Raw genomic sequence first — 20278 nt, forward strand, 5'->3', positions numbered from 1 at the left:
TGCGCTTCCCAAAGGAAATGGAATCTCTGCAGCTACAGGGTTTGCCTGTCTTGAAAAGCCAAGAAAAATGCCCTCCATACTGCTTCTGCCCATATATTTGCAACATAAATTTAGGTTTCAGGGCACATTTTAGTTCCGCTTTCTAATGCCTTCCCACTGTTCATAGAATACCCTTAGTGTATGTAGGACTGGATAGCATACATGTTTTTGAGTAATCTGTGCAAAGAACTGACTTTAAAGACTTGCATTTGGTGGTAGGAGCTAATGCTGTCCTCAAGAAACAGATGTGATCTGTTTATCTTGAGCGGCTGACAGACTGAACCATACCGTATGTGAACCTATAATGCTCAAAATTTGTGCTGTCACCGATGCCCAGGCTATCTTGGGAGGGAGCCTGTTGGCATTCTCTTTTGCTTGTTATGGCTGCCCTGGGGCAGCCAAGGCAAGTTGTGGCAGGCAGAGCTATAGGAAAATGCCCGTTAGCTCCAGCTGTCCAGCCAGTGATGGCAAAACCTGGGGGGTGTATGGGCTTCTCCTGCAAATCTGTAACATTTGTTCTTGCAGCAACAGTGATGTGCCTAGAAATGCCACCACTTCTGTGCCAGACCTCAATGCATCTTCTACTCTGAATGAATTCATGAGTGTAGCCTGTGGCATTATTATTTCTCCCTTGTTCTGGTCTGCCTGCAAAACAGCGTATTAAGGAAGACTGATATCTACCCTAGGCACTCGCTTGTGGCTAACTAAAGTCTGTCAGAGAGATACATGCTCCAGTTTGTAAGCACCGTGAAGGAATTCTTCTAGAGGATATTGCAGCCATTCAAGCCCTCTGCCTACCATACCTTTCATAAGTTTCTCATTTATAGCATTTGTAGTCAAAACCTGAGTCAACAGAGTAAGTGGTAGAGGGGGTGAGGCCTTGGGGGTCTTCAGACAGACAGAGTCTGGTAGACTGAGCTGTTGGTGTGGAGTTGAATACTGGTGTGACTGTTTCTAAGCAAGGCTTCCCTTTCCCAGGCTTAGTTTCAGCTTGCCCCTTCTGATCTCCAGTCAGAAAACTTCTTTCTGCGGTTGTCACCATCAGGAGCAGGTTTTAGTGCATCACTGCTGCCTTCCTTACCTTTTCATTGGGAAATTACATTTCCCCTTCGTTGGGAAACCTTCCACTCCTGTTCCCTCTCTGTACTCTGCACTGGGATTCTGCACTAGTAGTAACTTGTGGCTGTTCAGCCCTATCTAAAGTAAAATAAGGTGTTATACTAGAGCTGCATCTGAAGTGCAGAATTTTAGTGGTGGGCTGAAAATGACTGGAAATCCAGCACACCTTTGAATAATCTACAGAAAAAAAATGCCTTCATGTGAGGTGTGCAGGCTTGTGTGGCCTTCTTTAAATTTTTGAAAGGATGGTGGGGAAAACAATAGAGATTTTTTTTTTTTTTAAAAAGGGGGGAGGGGAATAAAGGCTTTGGATGAGACTCTGCTGGCCCTTAGATCCTGTCCCTGTGATCACAGGTAACCATAAAACAATTCCCCAGTCTGGATTTGTAGGGAAAAAAAGTCTAAATCTTCTTATATCACAAATTGTAAGGAATTTTTATATTCCTGTAGCAAGATTAAGCCCTTTAGCACAACATCTGAAAAACTCTTCTGTGCCACATGGAGCTATCAAGAGATGTGTCAGACATTGCCAGCCTCCTGGGTCCCTGCAGGAGTGGGAATCTGGGAATGAAAATTCCAAGATGATCTTGGGGAAGTGCAGGGCCATCTGCTATAAGGAAAGGTGGGAAAATTCCAATGGCTTCTGCTGGTCTGAGCTTGTTGGAAGAGGTGTTCTTTATCTTGGGGTGGTGATTGCTTCAGTCCTGGGTGTATGAGCAAGACACCTGAGGGGCTTGATTGTGTGGATAACAGAACTTGTGCTCCCCACCCAAGACCTAAATAGTGGATTTTCATTGTAAGGAGGACAATCAGTACAGAAGTTAAAGGAATGTAAGATGGTATTTCCAGCCTGTGACATCCATTAAGTCTATTAAAGTGAGCCAAGAGTTACAAAGAAGGTTAATTTGTTCTCTTACAGAATCTCAAAATAATAGCATAATCTATTGAGACTCCTGGTACTGATCCCTGCTGAACTGCCTCCCACTATTTTGGCGGTGTTAACCACTCTGTACAAGCGTAACAAAGACATGGAAGGTCAGTTGTTCCCTGCCTGATTCCTGGCCCTCTGCTACCGTAAGATGAACCTGCTTCGTTTCATGTCTAAATGGGTTTTGCCAGTCCCCAACTGGTGTTAGTGCAGCTGCATGTAAAACCTCTATCATCTTAATTGAGTGCTGCTGGTTTGCGTTGAACCAGCAGTCTTGTTTTGGGAAATTCTCTTGTTTGTTTTGGATACTTAATATTTGAAGCTTTCATTTTGGTGTGTATTTTTTTGGCTGGTGAGAGGAAAAACTGTTTGAATGCTTTTTTTTGTTTCCCCTGTAGTGTGCTTGCCCTCCAGCACTGGCTAGGTAAGCAATTTTATAAAAGTGAGGTTTTTTTTCTTTTGCTCCTGACACAGCTTTTCTTGGTAGCTTCAAGCTACAAGTTTCTCAAGATAAAACCTCCACCTTACGTAGATCTCTGGAGCTTTTTTAAGAAAAAGTCCTCCCACTCCTCAAACTTGTGTGGCTTTGTACCACTGTTCTTGTTGTGTGCTTGCTGCCTGTCACAGAGCTGCATGGAGGCTTGACTTAGGTTCTCTTCTCTTTCCTCTTCCCTGTGGTCTGAGATACTGCTCCTGTGTCACGACTGGGCATTGTCTGTGTGTGATGACAGCTCTGCTGTGGTAAACTGTGAGAGACAAATGGTTTCTTCTATTGGAAGTGCCAGATTTTCTCCATCTCAATATTTGAATGAGAATTAGGACAAATGGTTGTTTGTTTTCACATAGCTGTACTCTTGCAGTCTAAAATGGCTTTCAGAGTGAGATTACCACCAAGAAAGAAAATGAGGAAGACTTGAGCATATGTGCAAGTTCATCAGTTCTGACAGGGGAGGTAGCTATTGTGAGGACAAAACCAGCACTTGTGCCTCAGTGTGTGCTGGGGCAAATACTCAGCTGCAGCTGCTTTCCTTAGTCAGGAGGAATTTTAAATGGCTTCTAGCCTTACTTGTACTGATGAAGCTTAGCTGGCTGTTGGGGAGTGAGACTTGTCAAATAGAAGCAGCCTGTATCAGTGTTTGTAGAGGGATGGCACTAAGAGTTTCCAGAAATAAGCATTTTTATGCTAGAAAAAAATAATTTAAAAAATCAATATGATCTACTAAGTGCAACTGGACACAATGGCTAAGACAAAGAGCTAAACATTTGCCCTGATCCAGGAGCAGGTAATTTTGGAGCCTATACCATGTTGGGGTAGCTTTTTGTAAAAGGAAGACAAAATGTACTGAGAGTGTCATGTGCTTGTGCCTGACTTCCACAGCCAGAGGCAGAAATGCTCCAAGGAAGCTTTCTAACAGCACTTCCCCCCCAGTCAAAGGAGGAAAATACCACCTGGCTCCTGAGAGGTGGGTTGCTGTGGAAGGCAGGTTGTTCTTTGTGTGCCCTGCAGGCTGAGTCTGGAGGCAGGATGAGCTGTGCCGTGGGATGAGCGTGCAGGAGAGCTTGGGTGAATCGTGCAAAGGTAATTTCTGGACTGCAGGACTGGAAGGGGCAGTCAAGAGGGCTGTCACCGAGAAGGTGTAGGCAAAAGGCAACTGCACAGTGGAGTAGCGTACCTCCCCCAGCTTTTGGTGATGAGCCAAGTAAGACTAAGGATTTTCCAGCTGGAAGCCTACCTCTGGCATATCCAATCAAGGACGGGTCAGGAGGTTGCCCCAGAAGTGTCAACAACCAGCCAGCAATGAAGGCTGGAGGTTTTGCTGCTGACTCAGTGCCCCAGGCAGCTGGTGCCTCCTGCCAGCCATGCAGAGGCTGCTGAGATTCCCTGCACTCACAGGCTGACAGCCTTTGCCCTCCAAGCTCCTGAGCACGAGCACTTATGTTTTGTGGAGATACCTTGGGGCTTATTGCAGTTGTGAGTTTTGCTTTATTCTCTGTCTACACGCTGTGCTTAGCAAAGAGATCTTCTCATGGCCCTTTTCAGTCCTATCGGCAAAGATCCCAGCACCAGCTAAATATTTTGAGCTTCATGGTTGCTGCTAAAAAACCAAAAAGGCTTTTAAACTGTGCTTTGCAAACTATGCTGAAGGTTTCATAAAGTGAGTATTTTTAGCATGTCATAAGAGTGGGGTTTTGTATTTTTATTTTTATCCCTTCAATCTCTGCAAAATTAATTGAAAGCATTTTACCTCGCTCTCCTTTGCTTCCCTGACTTTCAGAAACTAGCTAACTTTAGGACCCAGGAGGGAAGACGTCATCAGATGTTGGCAAACGCTGGCCATGTTGTGTGTCTATTTATAGTAGGTGTGTGTCTAACCACCTTGTCGTTCTTTTCTTAGCATCAGCTGGTCGAGCTCAGCTATCAATTATCCACGAAGATAATGATAATACAATGAAAGCTATGTAAAGCAGGTGCTTGAAGGAGAGAGAAGGGGAGGTGGGTGACAGGACAGGGAAAGATCAGGTTTTAGGAACTGAAAAAGATCCTTTGCTCAGCCTGAAAACCCTTATTATCTGTAATAATTATTAATAACAGGGATGCCTGCACAAAGTCATTGTGACTGCTTTCAGCTGGTACGTCCCTCTCAAATGTTATTTCCCCTATTTATTATCATTGTGTTGGCAATCAAAGGCAGTGGGTTTTTCTTCTCTTTCTCTCTCTCTCTTCTTTTTTTAATTTCTTCTTCTCCCCCTTTCCCTTTGCTTTTAATAGACCTTAAGCTGGGTGTTCTCCTCCCCCTCGCTGTCCTGGGTTCTGATATTTGGGTTGGTAATAGCAGGTTCTAGTTTCCTTGTGAAAATCTGAGCCTCTGGTATTTTTCATGCTTGGAGATTGCATGTCTGTGTTTGTTTCCTCTTTTGTCTCTGTTTCAGAGAGGATTTTGCCTGTGAGGACTCTGGGGGGAGAAGGGAGCAAGTGAAGGGGTGTAGTTCCGCTCCTTGCCAATGACAAAGCTGATTGTCAGCTATTTATGAGCCTCTTTTTTTTTTTTTTTTTTTTTTTTTATGGCTTGTCTTTGCTGCTTTCCCCTCTAAGTGCAGGGGAGCAGAACAGTGTGAACTCTGCTCTTGACAGCAGCTCAGGTTCTGACACCATCTGCCACCTAATCCACTTCCAAGGAAGGGTCTGACGTCTGTGTGCATGTGTGTGCACATATTACCCTCCCCACCTAGCCATACATCCTTTCAGCAGACTCACGCTGACCAGCTCACAAGCACCATTTCTCTTACAAGAACTGACCTTTGATGCTTCTTTTCTTCCTTTAGATTTCCCTGAATCAGTTTGACACACTGTGGTGGGAGGCAGGGGAAGGGGCTGATGAGTTGAAACTGGAGAAGATTTCCTCAAAAACTGAGCACCTCTCTTTTCTTACCTAGCCTGGCTCTCTGAGGTGCTGGACTTTCAGATTTTTATTTTTTCTTTTTCTTGGAAGTTATGAGTGTGGGATGCATGGATTTCTTCTGCAAAAGCAGCAGGAAATGGAACAGGTGTAGGCTGTCCATGCCAGGCTCCTTGGATAGCTGGTAAGTGGGCTCTTGCAGGAACTGTTGAATTTTAAGCTTTTCAGTGACATAATGGCCAGTCTTGTTTGACTGCTGTCTGCAAGCACGGAATGTGTTTCAGGCTTTTTAGATCTCCTTCCTCTAATAATACATGAAGAACGACAGTTATCGTCACACGTGATGCTGTGTTGTATCTGCTGTTTTGAGATGCACTGCATTCAGCACAGTTCACTGATTGTACTGGGTCATGTTTGCTCATGGCAGTCAGTGCTGCACACGCGCAGTACTGTGGAAAATAGCTTGGCAATTGAGATGGGAAGAGAAGAGGGACTTTGGGAAGGATAGAAGGGATGGAACAGTATGCATTCTGAAATACCAGTCATTTTGCTTGTAGTCATCAGTTACACTATTCTTCTGGGCTATAATAATGACTGAATTAGCTTCTGGAAAACTCTACTGCTGGGTGGCTCTCACACTTAAGTGTTGTGATTCTTCATCCTGGGTGCCCATGCATAACCCTTTCCTCCCCCTTTGAAGGGTCTCCATTGCAAAAATTTAGTCTTCTCCCTGGCTGAGAAGGAAGGAATAGTACTCCCTTCAGAAGTTAATGCAGCCTTTGGAAAAGCATCCCTGCCTTTGCCAAACAAGGGACTAGGCATTCAGCTTGCCTGCAAAGCCAAGCAGAGTTCTGCCGTGTCATGCTGAGGGAAAATCCAGGGCTTCCTGATGGGTCTGGAAAGACTGCCATTGTCTGCAGGGGGCTTTAGATCGGGCTCAGTTAAAACTCTCACTGGTTCCTGTGAAGTTCTGTTTTGCTTTGTGGATGGATTCTCCCCCTACACAACCCCTGCCCCCTCCATCTCCCTTTGTAGACCCTCTCCTAATTTTCCAGGTACACACTAATGGCAGGAAGTTATTTGCCTGTGTGACCTTCACAACAATTTCTGCATCATACTGAGCATGGACCAAAGGAATCCCACTGTTCAGTTGTACTTTGTTTCATTACTCTTAAAAAAGTGCCATACTGAATAACACTCATTAATTAGGATAGCAAAGGAACTTCATCATGCTAATTGGAGATAGATTTCTATACCAAACCTAGTTAATCGGCAATATTTTCTAAGTGCACTCTATTCCTTTTGTAACAGAAAAATGACTTTTTGATTCTTTGAGATTACTTGTGGAGGTATTCAAGGAGAGGTTTATATTAATACTGTATTGACATGTATTGATGAAACATGAAAACTTCTCTCCCTTTCCCACCACAGAAAATTGCTTTCATTTGTCACTTCTAAAGGAGACAGGGGAATAATTCTCCACCCTCAGCTAGCAATTTAAGATTGATCTGATGAAGACAGAATATTTCAGACAATCGATTGAAGAACTTACCTTCCAACCCTGTTTTCATGTCTTGTTTAGGATCGCATCCTGCTCACAACAAGCCACTTACAAGCTTCAGGTTATTTTTGAGAACGGGTTCTACAGAACAAAGTAATAGATCAACTGGCAGAGCTGTGTGATGCTGTGGTTTTTAGAGAATGTTGGCCTTCATGTTTTGCACTTCAGTGTGTAGGGAAAAGAGCGGTGTGCACATGGAAGAACTGGACTTCTGAAGTCACATTTTTTTTGTTTGAACATTCACTCATTTTTCAGTGAAATGTGTATCAATAACACAACAGGAAAAATGGTGATAAGTGTTATGTGTGTGAGAATCATGCCTCATTTTGACTCCATAGTATTTAGAAAGTCCTCCCTTAGGGCGTTTGTTTTCCAGTAGAAAATATCTTGTAATGACTACCGATTAATACTGATATATTAATTATCTAAGATAAAAACAAAACTTTCACTGCTGAAACATTTATAGGGAATTAGAAAGCACCCGTTCAGTACTAAAAAGTTTAGTGATTTGTTTTCAGTTTTTATTTCTCCGCTTCTGTGTTTCTACCATTCTGTCTCGGCATGAGGACTGTGTCTCGTAAGCTTAGACCTGTGTTAACCTTCCCTTGAGGTTTTTACAGGCCTGTGAAGGGAGGGATGAGGAATTCCCTTGGGCATAGGTGTTCTCTTTGTGCCTCTAGCCAAGCAGCAAGGAGCCCAGGAGGAATCCAGGCCCTCCTGGGAGGTGCAGGCTGATCTTGCAGTTGAAAGCTTGGAAAATTCAGAATAAACTCCTGGAATAGCAGGACCAGGATACAGACCAAATGCAGACATTTGGGGGTTCATTTCCAGAAAGATTTCATGCATATAAGTGGGGCAGTGTTGTCTGAATGCGTGCTTTCAGAAGGTTGTTTATTGCTGTCAAGCTGATAAGCTGAAACCCTAAGAAAAAACAAAAGCCCAAACAAACAAAAAAGAGAACTGAGACTCCCTCTCCCCTTGTTATTCTGCCTTGGGAGTAACTGTTAGAGAAAAGGGGCAACAGGAGATGCTGAACAAGCTCCTGGGTCTGGCAGTTTGGAATAATTCTGGCTGTTACCTGTATCTCCTGTGTGGATGACTCTAGATGTGCTCTCTTCTCTGTGGAGATAAATGCTTCACTGCATTTATTGACTTTATTAGTGAAAAATAATGTAATTTCTTAACTGGCATAAAGTTTAAAATTGGATATATTGTTGGGTTTGGGGTTTTTTTTGTTAATAAAAAGCATCAATGTTGGATGCCCATGTTGAGACCAATAAGCTGATCTGCTGAGCCTGAGTGCACAGTTATTTTTGAAAATGTCCCTTTCAGGCTGGGTTATTTGCTAGATTTTTTACTTCAAATTAGCTTTGAAAATTTAAGTAGTAGGAAATGACATTTTCATTCCCCTCATTTTGGAAACAGTGGATGCAGTGTACATTTGCTTGTTTCCTCACCTGTAAAAAGCATATATATGTTACTTATGGTCAACACATCATAAATTGTTTTCAGCTGAATATTTCTACAACTTTAGTCTCTGATCAGAGGTAAAAGCACAGGTCAAATTATTAACTGCAACTGTACAGGCAGTTGGAAGGCATTTTTTTCCACTTGGTCTGTAACCGGTAGCCTAATTTGCCATAGCTTCTTAAAGGTGATGGCCGTAATCGCTCTACACTGGAAAGTCTTGTGTCAGTTTTTGGTTGCCCAAAACCTAGACTCATGCCTCTGTTTTTTTTGTTGATGTTTTTTGTGTTGTTTTGGTTGGGTTTGTGTGTGTGGGTTTTTTGTTTGGTTTTTGGAGGGTTTTGGTTGTTGGTTTTTATTTTTAAATGAGAGGAAAAAGCAATCAGAAATACCAGTGAGGAAGCTGGAAATCTGATGGGAATCTTTAATCTATGAGAGGTATAGCTTAAATCTATTTTCATATTTCAAAATTTTCAGACAGCAGCAGTTTGCGGTCAGATTCGGGATGGCAAGCTCAGATTTGTGTGAGCTTGTGGTGATCTCGAGGCAAACTTCAGTTTTTCAGTATGATTAAATTTAAAATCAAACTAACCTCAAATGGAAATATTTTTGCAAGCAAATCTGAGAATTTTACATCGAGAACAAAACATTTCTCCATATTACTTTTAATACTCTCTTTTTTGATCTGCATGTGTCTGTTTTATATAAAGCAACTTGAGAACCCAAGGGGTGGCAGATCCTCTAGACCGGATGATAGTTATCTCGGGTTACTGTGGGGAATAAAGTGTGAAATAGCAGAGGTACTGATGAGGACATGTGATATATCCTGAAAAATCAGCAGCTGTTCGTGACAGTTGACAAAGCACCAGTGTGGGATCTACCTTTAATGTGGAGCAGCAAGGTCTTGTAAATCAGGAGATGGGCAAGCTGCCTTGTCGCGCGGGGGGGCTGAGTGACAACCTTGGGATAGTGCAGGGCAGTGTCTGGTGGGTGTTAAGTCTCAGGTCAAATTACTATTTAATTTGAAAGGAGGAATCTTACACCTGTTAGACTTGGTAAGAGTGAAGTTGCACAGGTGTGGGTACACGTGAATGCAGAACAAGGACTGCGTTGTGTAGTAAACTTGAGTAACCAGGTTTTTCAGAGGACTTTTAAGTTATGTGTCAGGACTTGGGAGCACGCATCGTGAAATGGTGACAACAACAATTAGAAAATAAATATAACTTCTGCCGGCTCCCATCTCTTTCCTGCTGATGAAATGCTCATTTTAGATAGTAGGTTCTTAAATTCCCATTTGTTTTGGTCTGAAGCAGTACATGCGTTTTATATCTCACCCTGGAGGTGGATGAACACAGCTCCTCAGGGTATCCTTATTCTTTGATTTCTGGGAGATCTGTGTGCAGTGGGCTGCTTCATCAAATGTTCCTAACACTTGAATAGTCTTGAAAAATCCCAATGCAACCAAATCCTCAAAGACGAGCACAGTCAGGACACGTTCCCTTGAAGCTCCAGATGATTATGGAGCATGGGCCCAATGCTGCAAGCACATGGAAGTGTACATGTGCAGAGCGCTGTGGCTTTGTTTACGCAGATGCACCGACTCCTTTAGTTTGCAACACTTGGATGTACTGCATCCCCTGCCCTCAGCACTAGTGTTAAATGGCAATCTAACGGACATTTCAACTAGGGAGATGAAGAAATCTGTGGACTTTAGACCCTGGACAACTCTTTCCTTTAGGGAGGTGATCCCTTTACATGATGGTATCAACACACTGAGATAAAGCTGAATGTAGAAATTTCCATCCATTTGCCAGTCTCTGTGTTCTTTGGAGAAGCAGAGCATTTCACAGACCTGTCAGCAGGGCAGTTTTCATTTGCAGTAAATTCATATTTGAAAAAAGGGAGGGGAAAAGGTATTTGGTACAGACTGTAAAGGATGACAGAAATCTCCAAGTAGCTTTTGGTGCACCAGGGACTATGGATCATGGCGACATTCTCTAAATGTCAAGTAATGCATACTGGCAAAAATGGTCTAAATTCACATAGAGTGTTTTGTGAAGCTGTGGAGTTCTCTAAGGAATACAAGTCACTCTGGATATTTCAGTAAGGATATCTAAACAGACTGTCAATCGCAGCTGGAAAAAAAAAAAGGGATTTCTGAGAAATGCAGAGAGGTAAAGTAGAAATGTAAGTGGGTTCATCCATGTCTTCTGTAATTTCTCAGAGATCAGTCTCTCCTGTAATAATCTTATTCTACTGTAAAATAGTTGATGAAAGATTGCTTTCACTGTAATTAATCAAAAGCAGCACCGAGGTAGGAAACCTTGCCTAACTCCTACTCTTGCCTGCACAGGTCTTGAATGAAACTCACCGGGTGTTTCCATATTTACTGAAATTCCCATAACTCAAGATTTTCCCTCAGCTTCAGGGTAGAAAATGTTGGTCTAATCATTCTGAATTGTGAATGAATCACCTGAGTCTTTCGGATGGAGAGAGGCTCCTACAAAGTGCAGTGCTCTACTGCCAAAGGTCTTTTCGTTATGTTGTTTGTCTGAACTGCTTTATTTTGTTACTTCTCTGCTCTCTTTCCTGGTGAATATGTATGCAATTGTGAAGAACTGAGAGGCGCTCACATAGCCCTGTATTTGAGTGGGAAACTGCTATTTTAAATGAGCTTTGAAAAGATTATTTTAAAACTGAAGATTGTGCCCTTAGCAAAAGCATTGGAGGTGTGGGGATATGGGGAAAGTATAGGGATTGATGTATTTAACCCTTTATGGGTTTCTAGGTTGGGATTTATGTGCCTTCACAGGAGAGAAATAGCCAGTCATCTGGACGTTTTGGAAAGGCTGTGATACAGAGGCAGAGCAGGCTATGCACGACTTGGTTTCTCCCTGTGAGTGTAAGGTCTGAGATTTTCCTTACAATAGGATTGTGCCTTGCCTTGCTGTATTCAGCAGGTGGTGTCAAAATGAGTGTGGCTAGCACAAATTAGTGCTAAAGGCACTCAGCAGTTCCTGATGGCAAAAATCTCTGCACAAAGGGAAAACCATTATGTAGGCGCAGTATCCCCTTCGCCTCTCTGGCGATGAGGCTGGGAACTAACTCCCACGGGTTGGGTGAGCTGGGGAGAGTTAAGGCAGGGAGGTGAGCAATATGAGAAGCTGTGGTTGCCCTTGTGGTTCAAATGGATGGGTTTGATGTCTCACTAGCAATATTAGCAATTTACCGCTCTGTCTCTGGGACCCTGTTGGGTCTAGGCATGTAACTGTAGCTCTTGGGGTTTCTCCTCTTTTGACAGGAGAGGAGGCCACCTCAGTGCAGTACTTACATGCTGCCTGACATAGTTCAGTTCACTTTCCTATACATTCCTGTGTATGTTTCCAGGTGGATTTCATCTGCTTCAGAGCAAAGTAGACATGGCCTTTCTGCATAGCTGCTTTACCTAGTATGGACTATGCACTCCGGAGGATGTTTTAGGTGAGAAAACTAGCATGCAAAATTGTTAGCATGGTGGTATTATTTACGAGTTCTTTTTCTTCTGTCATTGGGTCTGCTTATAAATCACCCTGTGCTAGCACACCTTGTGTTGGGATGTGACTTCCATGAAAGGCATGCCTAAAATTAGTTACAGAACAAAACTGATTCTTTGTTCTTTACTGCTTAGAAGCTCATTGACGTTAGGGGTCAGTTCATATTTTGGTGAACTTGTGAATGTGTGGTTATTTTCTATGTAGTGCAGAAAAAGTATTGCCTGCACAAAGTGGGATGTTGAGCAGTTTAGGATTACGTTCCATGGGGGAACACAAAACTGCTGTCATTACAGAGTCAATAAACCCTTGAACTGATCTATACTGACATTTTTCCGAGTTGCATCCTATTCTGCCATTCCCTATATGGAAAGGAAATGGTTTTCTGAAAATGTTTCTGCTGACATCAGTGTTGGTGTTCCTAAACACAGAACAAATCCAAATGTTCTGAGCTTCAGTTGTGGCCCAGCACTTCTTGGTCCTGATCAATATGAGGCTCAGTTCTCTTATGAATTATTTGGCATGCATTTGGACCTCTTTCTTGTTTTTTACCTCAGCCCTGCAAAGGAGTAGGGCTCAAACATAGTTAACCCTGGTACTTTGTGTTCCACGAGGTGTACCCAGGTTATAGCTGTTTTATTTAACACAATGGCCTTTTTTGTTCCAGTCATGTCCTATTTACAATTTCCAGGAAGAGCTTCGTGTCTGTGCTGCTTGCACTAAAAAAACTGTACCAGTAAGAATTTTTGCCTTTCATCCATAGGAGAGGGACTTCTTTGTTTGGTAACTATTTTGCACTGCTGTTTAAGTATATTTCTATGGAAAACAAATTTCAGTCTGCATTGTCCTTTCAATGATTGCGATCAAAATCAGTAACAGAAGAACTGTAGTTGTACTCTTCTTCTTAGATTAGGGATGCTGATGCTTTAAGGGGAGAAGGCAGAGAAGACTTCAGAAGTGCACTTTAATTTAGAGATGCATGTGAATTTGAATAGATTTACAATTCTTCTTTTAAAACAATGCAGAATGAAAGTCTACAGGGCTTGAAATTGGAAGATGTCTGAGACACAAATGGAGCTATTGGGCTGTATAGAAAATGATTGTCTGCACAGCCCAGTGAACTGAGGGGAATTGCAGGAATAAAAAAAAATATATGCAGCTGAGTTCCCTGACTACTTTTCTCATTGTGAGTGCTTCTCATGAAGCCTTACTAGTGGGCTAACATAATTTAAGTCTCTGTGGGGGATCATCCTTAGCAACCCAGTTTTATGCCATAGAGGCTGTGAGCACCTTCACTTCTGTTCTCATTTGTGCATCTGTTCCCAGTCTCCTGTAGACACCTGGGACATGATGGCCTCACTGGTGAAGTGGTGCAGGGCAGTTACTGTGGCAGAGTTAACTGGCAGGTGAAAGGCAGCGTAAGTGTCTCTGCAGTCTGGAAGCAGCTATTGAGGCATGCTTTGATTGCATTTAGTCTAAAAATATTTAAATCTATTTAATCTAAATATACACAGAGAACACTGAGCAATGCCTGCTGCCTCTGTTTTATACAGTATTTGAGTTGTATCTGTATGAAAGGGAGATACTTATTTTGCCTGTAGCCAAGGTGTGTCATTTCCTCGCACCTTAACCTCCAGAAATGCTCCAGGAATTATGAAAACTGCTGCCTTTTTACAGCTACCTTCTGTGGACTGCCAATAACTAACTCATGAGGAAGAGCTGTGGTATGTTACAGCTTTAGGGGTGAGTGGCTAATGCTTTATTTCCCATACATGTGAGCTTTGAGATAACTGTGAATCCTCTAGGGATTTGGATTTACTATTGATATGCAGACAAATCCCTAAGCCTGACTGTAAAACTGCTCAAGGCTGGAGATGGGCTGAAGTGTCAGTCTTTAGTCACACTGCTTCTGGTTCTTCTGCCAAAGCTGTTTGTTTATTTTATGATCTGACTGACATAATGCATCTGCATTTGCTTTTTTTTTTTTTTTTTCCTGGACAGTATTCTTCTTAGTTTAGAAGAAACTAAATTGCATTAGTTTTTGGGTGAAGATTTTTGGTCTAATAACATATTAAAGAGCAAGACTGGGGCAAGTGATCAGTTTTTGGTCTAGAGGGATGTTATCAGGGATTCACATGGAGCTAGAATGGTTGTTGCTAAATGTGCTCTTGGAAATTGGAAACAGGAAATAAACTATGGGGTGCTAAAACTTGTCTCTAGGCAGTTTAAAATGAGAAATAATTGCAGAGTTGCAGAAGGATCACTTGTAGTGAATGAATGGACTATAAAATGGGGTTGCAATTCTGTGTTGATAGGGCTTCTTTTCTCCATCTGTGTTACTTTGCAGTTAACTCTGGCAAGGATTGACTTGTGCATTAGTTATTACCCATTTGGAGAAAGATTTAGTAGTCACTGTAGGTAACTCTGTGAAGATTTCTGCTTACTGCTCAGAAAAGCAAATAGAAGTCAGAGGAGGCAAATAGAGCAACAATAATTTGATCAGTGAAATGGAACAGTTTATGGATGAGAAAAGACTGGGTAGAAAAGGTTTTACCAGCTTGAATGGCGTGAGGAGCAAGCAGAAGGCAGGTAGGGAACACTAATTTAGGCTTTCCTATGATGTGAGAGCCAGAAAGCATCAAATAAACTTGTCAAACAGGTTTAAAAGAATAGAAATTATTTTTGCTCACAGTACAATGCTGTGTGGTGGATCTCGTTACTACACAATGTCATAAAGACAAAGATACCTGTATTAAAAGACCAAATAAATGAACACTGTAAAAATCCATTGGTGAGTATGAAGTGGGAGGGTTTGCTGTAGCCCATCTCAAGGAGACCGAAGTTTTACTTTGCTAAGGGTAAGATGGAGATGTGGAAGGCGATAGACCTTTGTGCTTGCCGTGTTCTTGTGCTCTATTAGCATCCATTACCAACTGGCTGTGGGCAAAAGCTGCTGGCTTAGATAAGTATTTGGTCTGTCTCTGTAAGATTGTTCTTTTAGTCTTAGGGTTTTTCTACAGTAGGCACAAGTGAGGTTAATGTATCCTTGGCCCTGAGCTGGTTCTGGCTGTGAGCTTGAGCCTTGAAAACCAGCTGACCATGTTGACATGATACTAAGACTGATCCAGAGAGCCCCGCTGGCAGGATTGCTGGGTTCTGCTGGTTCAGAGTGGCTCGGTGTGCTGAGAGGGCTGACATCCACCCACACGAGGTGGTACAGACATGGAGGCCCTTGCTGCCACAGAGGCATCAGGAGTGTGTGTGAATTTTGAGCTGAAATGAAGACCACTCTGGCCATGCTCTCCTAATATTTCCCTACTAGCCAGCTTAGTTGATAGGTTCTTCCAAGTAGCATAATTCCTTTCCTTTCCATAAAATGTTATGTAGGGAGCCCGTATTTCTTAATGTGGGGCCAGTTATCTAAAAATGTATACACATTACACAACTCTGCATCAAAACACATGAATCTGTTTCTGCTTCAAGCTTCTGTTCTGGAGCCTGGTTTTTTTACAGATGGCTCCTGCTGTGTCTCAGTGTTTCAGTTTGTGCTGAAAGTTGACATTTTAGCTGTGCTTGTGTGTGATGTAATGGCCTAAAACCAGTTATGGACTGCAGAGAAAGTTCACCAAGCTTGAAATACTCCATGTAACCCACATGCTTCTAGTTTCGCTGTTGAAGGCACGTAGCCCATGCTCAGAAAATGCCTCAAGCTTCATAAAGATCAGTTTGAGAGAAGGAACTTTGCTGAGCTGCCAGGCAGGGAAATGGTTACATGTCAGAACTCTGTTGTGCTAGCAAAGCAAGAGAGCAGGAATAGAAGCTGTGTTGTGTCGTGTCATGTCCTGTCGTCCTCTGCCCCCATATTCCTGATGCTCTAGTCTTTATTGCAGAGTGGTACAGAATGGTGCAGGCCACTGCACATGATGTTGCTCTGTTGCAGGTTATGCCAGCTGAAAACCTGACTTGTGAGGAGTTCAGCAGTTGCTTCTTGGTCAAAAATGTACTGAAGGCTTTTTGCAAGGCAGTATTACTGACTTCAGTGAGCTCAATTTATATCCACTTGTCCTTCAGCATGTGGCATCTTAGAGATCCATGCCAAAAAGAGATTCTCTACAGAAGCTGGCACATAGTTTCCAGGAAAAACAATGAAAAGTATTTTCCAGTTCCTGTATATGCGTACACAGTGCCCTCCACCAGTCCTCTGAGGTTTGGCTGTTACATTAAGGAAGTGTAATGTGGTTTAAAGAAAGAAAACATTGGCTTGTTGTAAGCCCCATCTCTTTGCTACAGTTTCCAGTTCAGAAGTCTTTTGGTTTTTTCCTTCCTTTTTTTTTTTTTTTTTTTTTTTTTCACTTTTGAGCATCTTCCCTGACTGTAGCTGGAGTTGAAGGAGAAGTCAAGGTGGTGCCTGCAGTGCTATGGCAAGATGTATATGGCTCCCAGAGGAAAAGATAAGTTTTGAGAGGGTCACGTGATTTTTCAGGTACCTTAGTCTGTTTGCCTCTAATCTCCAGAATCTCATTGTCTTGCAAACCAGAAAGAAGAAAATGTTTCACTTTGCCCTTGCAAAGCAATTTGTAAGGATGGGAAAACCGTAACACCCTCTCCCCTAACCCATCCCAAAACTAAAAAAAAAAAGGACACCCCCCCCCCCAAACAAAACAAAATATCCCCACACCCAAAAAAAGCCCCAAACAACCCCAACCACCAAAAAGCAAGCAAATACCACCCCACCCCCCCAAACCAACTTCAAACCCCCAAAATGTAGGGAAAATGGGACTTATTAGAAGAAACGTGGAGAGAGGAGAAATGATATCTGAAGCATGGAATTCCTTCTTAGCTGTGTATAAAGTACAAAAACTAAGGTGCGTGGGGTCAGATTATGTTGTCTCTAATTCCCTGTTCATTTCAAGATCTTCTGCACCCTTGTGCTGGTCTTCTGAGGGCTGTCTTTGGCTAGGGAAAACAATCTTCCCTGGAACTGGCATACTGGGGGAAGACTGCCATCCCCACTGCCTATGGGCTCTGGGGCTGACCTTGCTAACCTGGAGCAAGTGGCTTCTCACCCTCTGCACAGACCTGGGTTGTTGGGCTTGGAATGTCCCCCCCTTAGCTTGGTGTGACCCTTGCTCAGGATGGGCCTTTAGAGGTGTGAATAACGTGTGGTGTGGAAATAGGAGCATTGGGTCGGTGGAGGCTGGTGGTACACAGAGCTGTCTCCATCCTGCTCCGGGAGCAGTTGAGGAATGGCCAAGGAGCAATCAATGTCCCTTGCCTGCTCCTGTGTATTGCATATGTCTGTTTGGCACCTCTCGCCTCTGCTCTAGTAGCAAGGGCTTGGGGAATGCATGCCTTAATATTTTAGCTGGCTGGAGAGATGTTTTCCTCCTCGCTACCTCAGCCTAGAAAAAGAAAGCTTGTAGATCTTGTTAAATACCACTCTCATCTAAGATACAGGAAAATAAAGTTTTGGGGGAGTGTAATTCGTTTCTTCACAGTGGGGGTGCCAGTTGAGTGGGACTTGTTAGTCATTAGTGTACTACAAGTAACAAGAATATTCTGATTTGCCTAAAATGAACAAGCTGGAAAAATCACATAAAAGGTTGATTACATGGGGTTCCCTCTTTTCTCTTTAAAGCCTGTATATTCACACAAGGACCTGCCCTTGTGGCTGCTCATTTTTAGAACCCTTGTGAGGTGTACCCGGTGTATAAAGCAGTCTCCCAGCACATTATGTGTTGTAAGGTAATGAGTCAAACTGAGAGAAAATAGATACTTGGACAGAAATTTCTGCACTTAAAAAAGCAATATACTTCCTTGCTTCCAATCTTTCTGGTTAGGTATTTTAAAAAATATATATAAATCTTTTCACAAAAGCAATTTATTCCTAACTCTATACCAGCCAATTGGGAAAAGTGATCGTTGTTTTGAATTTGAAAGGTCTGGGAGGGATGAAAGGTAGTACAAGCAGTGTGGTTTGTTAGCGATGGCTGCGTGTGACAGGCATATGGGTCAGTAGCTATTGCCTTGTTTGATTTAATTTTGTTAAACTACTTAGTTCCCCTTTTTCCAGCACTGTTTATGCTTCAGCTCCCTCTTTCCCCTGCTTTGACTCTTGGCCCACATGATAACTAGGTAAAGAGAACGAAAGCTGTGCTTACCTGCTTTTCTACAAGTACCATAGGAGAAGTAGGTCTTCAGAGGGGACTTAAAAGGGAAGAGGATAATGGTTGAGGATGAATGAGGATACAGAATCTAATCTCTCTGGTGAATAACAAGGAGAGAAAAGTAATGAAAAATAAGAGGAATGTTCAAATCGCTTGTATTTTTGGAGGGAGCACTGGTAAAGAGGCCTATAAGGAAGCTAAATCATGCTTTATAAAGCACTTCTGTATGTGATTTGTTCTTCCATGTCAAGAATGAAATTAAATGCATTATTGACAATAGAGTCTATGTTTAAATCAACTTGACAGGCCAGATACTCTGTGTATGTGTCTGTTCACAAAGATAAGAACTTGTTTTGGGGGAGTAAAAGGCAGTTCAGACCTCTTATGTGAACTCTGTATTTGGTACTCTTTTGTCTGTGAAAAGTTCATTAGAGCTCAAAGTGGAAAATCAAGATTTTCTTTTTATGCCAGGTCTCTTCAGTGGGAATCTCTTTCCCCTTCTACTAAACCTGTATGGAATTAATTTTGTCTGAAATAACCCAAGGGGACCAGCTATAGAACTCCAACAGGTCTTACATGCCAAAGCAGCTCTTCTATTTTCTCTCTTATTCACATTAGCATTGTAAATACTTGTGTTCTTTGCTGTTCTTTTGTAAATACAGTAGGAGATGCTTTATATTAGGGATTTTTTGAGTTTTTTTAATTTTTTTTCTGGAAGCTCCAAAGAAAAGAGAGGTAGAAATGATTAAGGAGACAAGTTGTTTGACAAAGTAAGGTCATGCTGAGAAGAGGAGGTTGTAGCACTTGAGTGCTTTAGGCACAGCTACTTCTGAGTTTAAAACTCACAGTATTAATCTGGATGCTAATATTTCTACTGACAGTACTTAGTGTAGCTTTAGCTGATGAGGGTTAGGCTTAAATGAAATGCTTTAAATCCAAAGCCAGTGCTTCACACAGGAGGTGCGTTCTTCTGTGACTTTTAGATGAATGGAGCTTTCCTGGGTGGACACAGGTAATAGGTTAAAAACTAAAAACCTAGGTGACTTAAGAGGCCTCATTTTGTTAAAACCTTGTCTCCCCATGCACTGTCTTGGCATGGATGAGGAGCTGGCATCTCCCTGGCACACTCTGCAGCAGTTCCTGGAGGTGCTGGGAGCTGTTAAGAACTCTTCTGTGTTGGCCCCAGAGTGGGATCTCCAGGACATGGGCATATAATGGATGTGAGGTCAGACTGCTGGCTGGTCACTGCCGGGCTCGAGCCTGTGATACAGCCTGTTCTCCTCTCCCACCCTGTATGTCCCTGTTGACTCCCTTCGTCTTGGTTTGTGCTCTCTTTGACTGTTGTCTTTTGCCTCTGGCCACAATCTGAAGGTCTAATGCTAGGTTTGACTCCCAAATTGTGGTGATTGCACTGGATTCCTAATCTATTTCTAGATTTGAAGTCATTAGGCATTTTTGAAAACTGTATTGTACACTTTTTTTCAAAATAGTGCCTTTTATTTTCAATTAACCAAATTGTTCACTCGGGCTGTACTATAGTAGAGCCACACTTGCCCCACTGAAAGCAACTGGTAGTAGATTAAGTATTGCTGGAAAGTATTTTTTTAACACTGACTGCTGGATTCACGTGTATATTGAATTCAATCATCAGCATGAATTGTTAGGGGTAGGCAGTGGTTGTATAAATAAATATAACTGAGGGCAGTAGCCAAAAGCAGTTAACAGCAGCAGGCTGAATTAATGCTGAAGGAAAGGAAATCTCAGCAATAAAGACATACATTGGCTAGTGGTTGGAACTGACATGGGAATTTTCTGGTTGTGCTGGGACTTTTCTACCTGTAACAGGGCCATCCCAAAGAATCAGATCCACTGTTGTTGCTGTTCTGTGTTTCCTCTGGAGCAGTCTACGTGGACCAGCATTGGAGACGCATTTCTGGGGACACCTAGCCAAACTGCTGCATCAGAATTGATGCCCCATTGTGAATTGGTAACTCCTGCAGCAAAGGGAAAAATACATTTTTCCTAAGATAACTCAGACAAAACTGACTGGTAGCACAGAGACACTCTTA

At 42.5% G+C, this 20278-nt stretch overlaps 1 protein-coding gene across 7 annotated transcripts in view; it reads left to right on the forward strand.

Moving 5' to 3' along the window:
• The window catches only part of DGKI (diacylglycerol kinase iota), a 233878-nt gene that overhangs the window by 34760 nt on the left and 178840 nt on the right, over positions 1-20278 (forward strand). For 2 of the 7 annotated variants that reach the window (XM_037389990.1, XM_037389992.1), the window contains exon 1: positions 5348-5668. The exons of the other annotated variants lie outside the window; for them this stretch is intronic. In XM_037389990.1, coding sequence (XP_037245887.1) covers positions 5580-5668 — 89 coding nt within the window. In that variant the 5' untranslated portion in view covers positions 5348-5579. Of the gene's footprint in view, positions 1-5347; positions 5669-20278 lie in introns of those variants that run through there. 7 annotated transcript variants of the gene reach the window in all.

Source organism: Falco rusticolus, chromosome 5 (genome assembly GCF_015220075.1).
Source record: "Falco rusticolus isolate bFalRus1 chromosome 5, bFalRus1.pri, whole genome shotgun sequence".
Classification (NCBI taxonomy): Eukaryota; Metazoa; Chordata; class Aves; order Falconiformes; family Falconidae; genus Falco; species Falco rusticolus.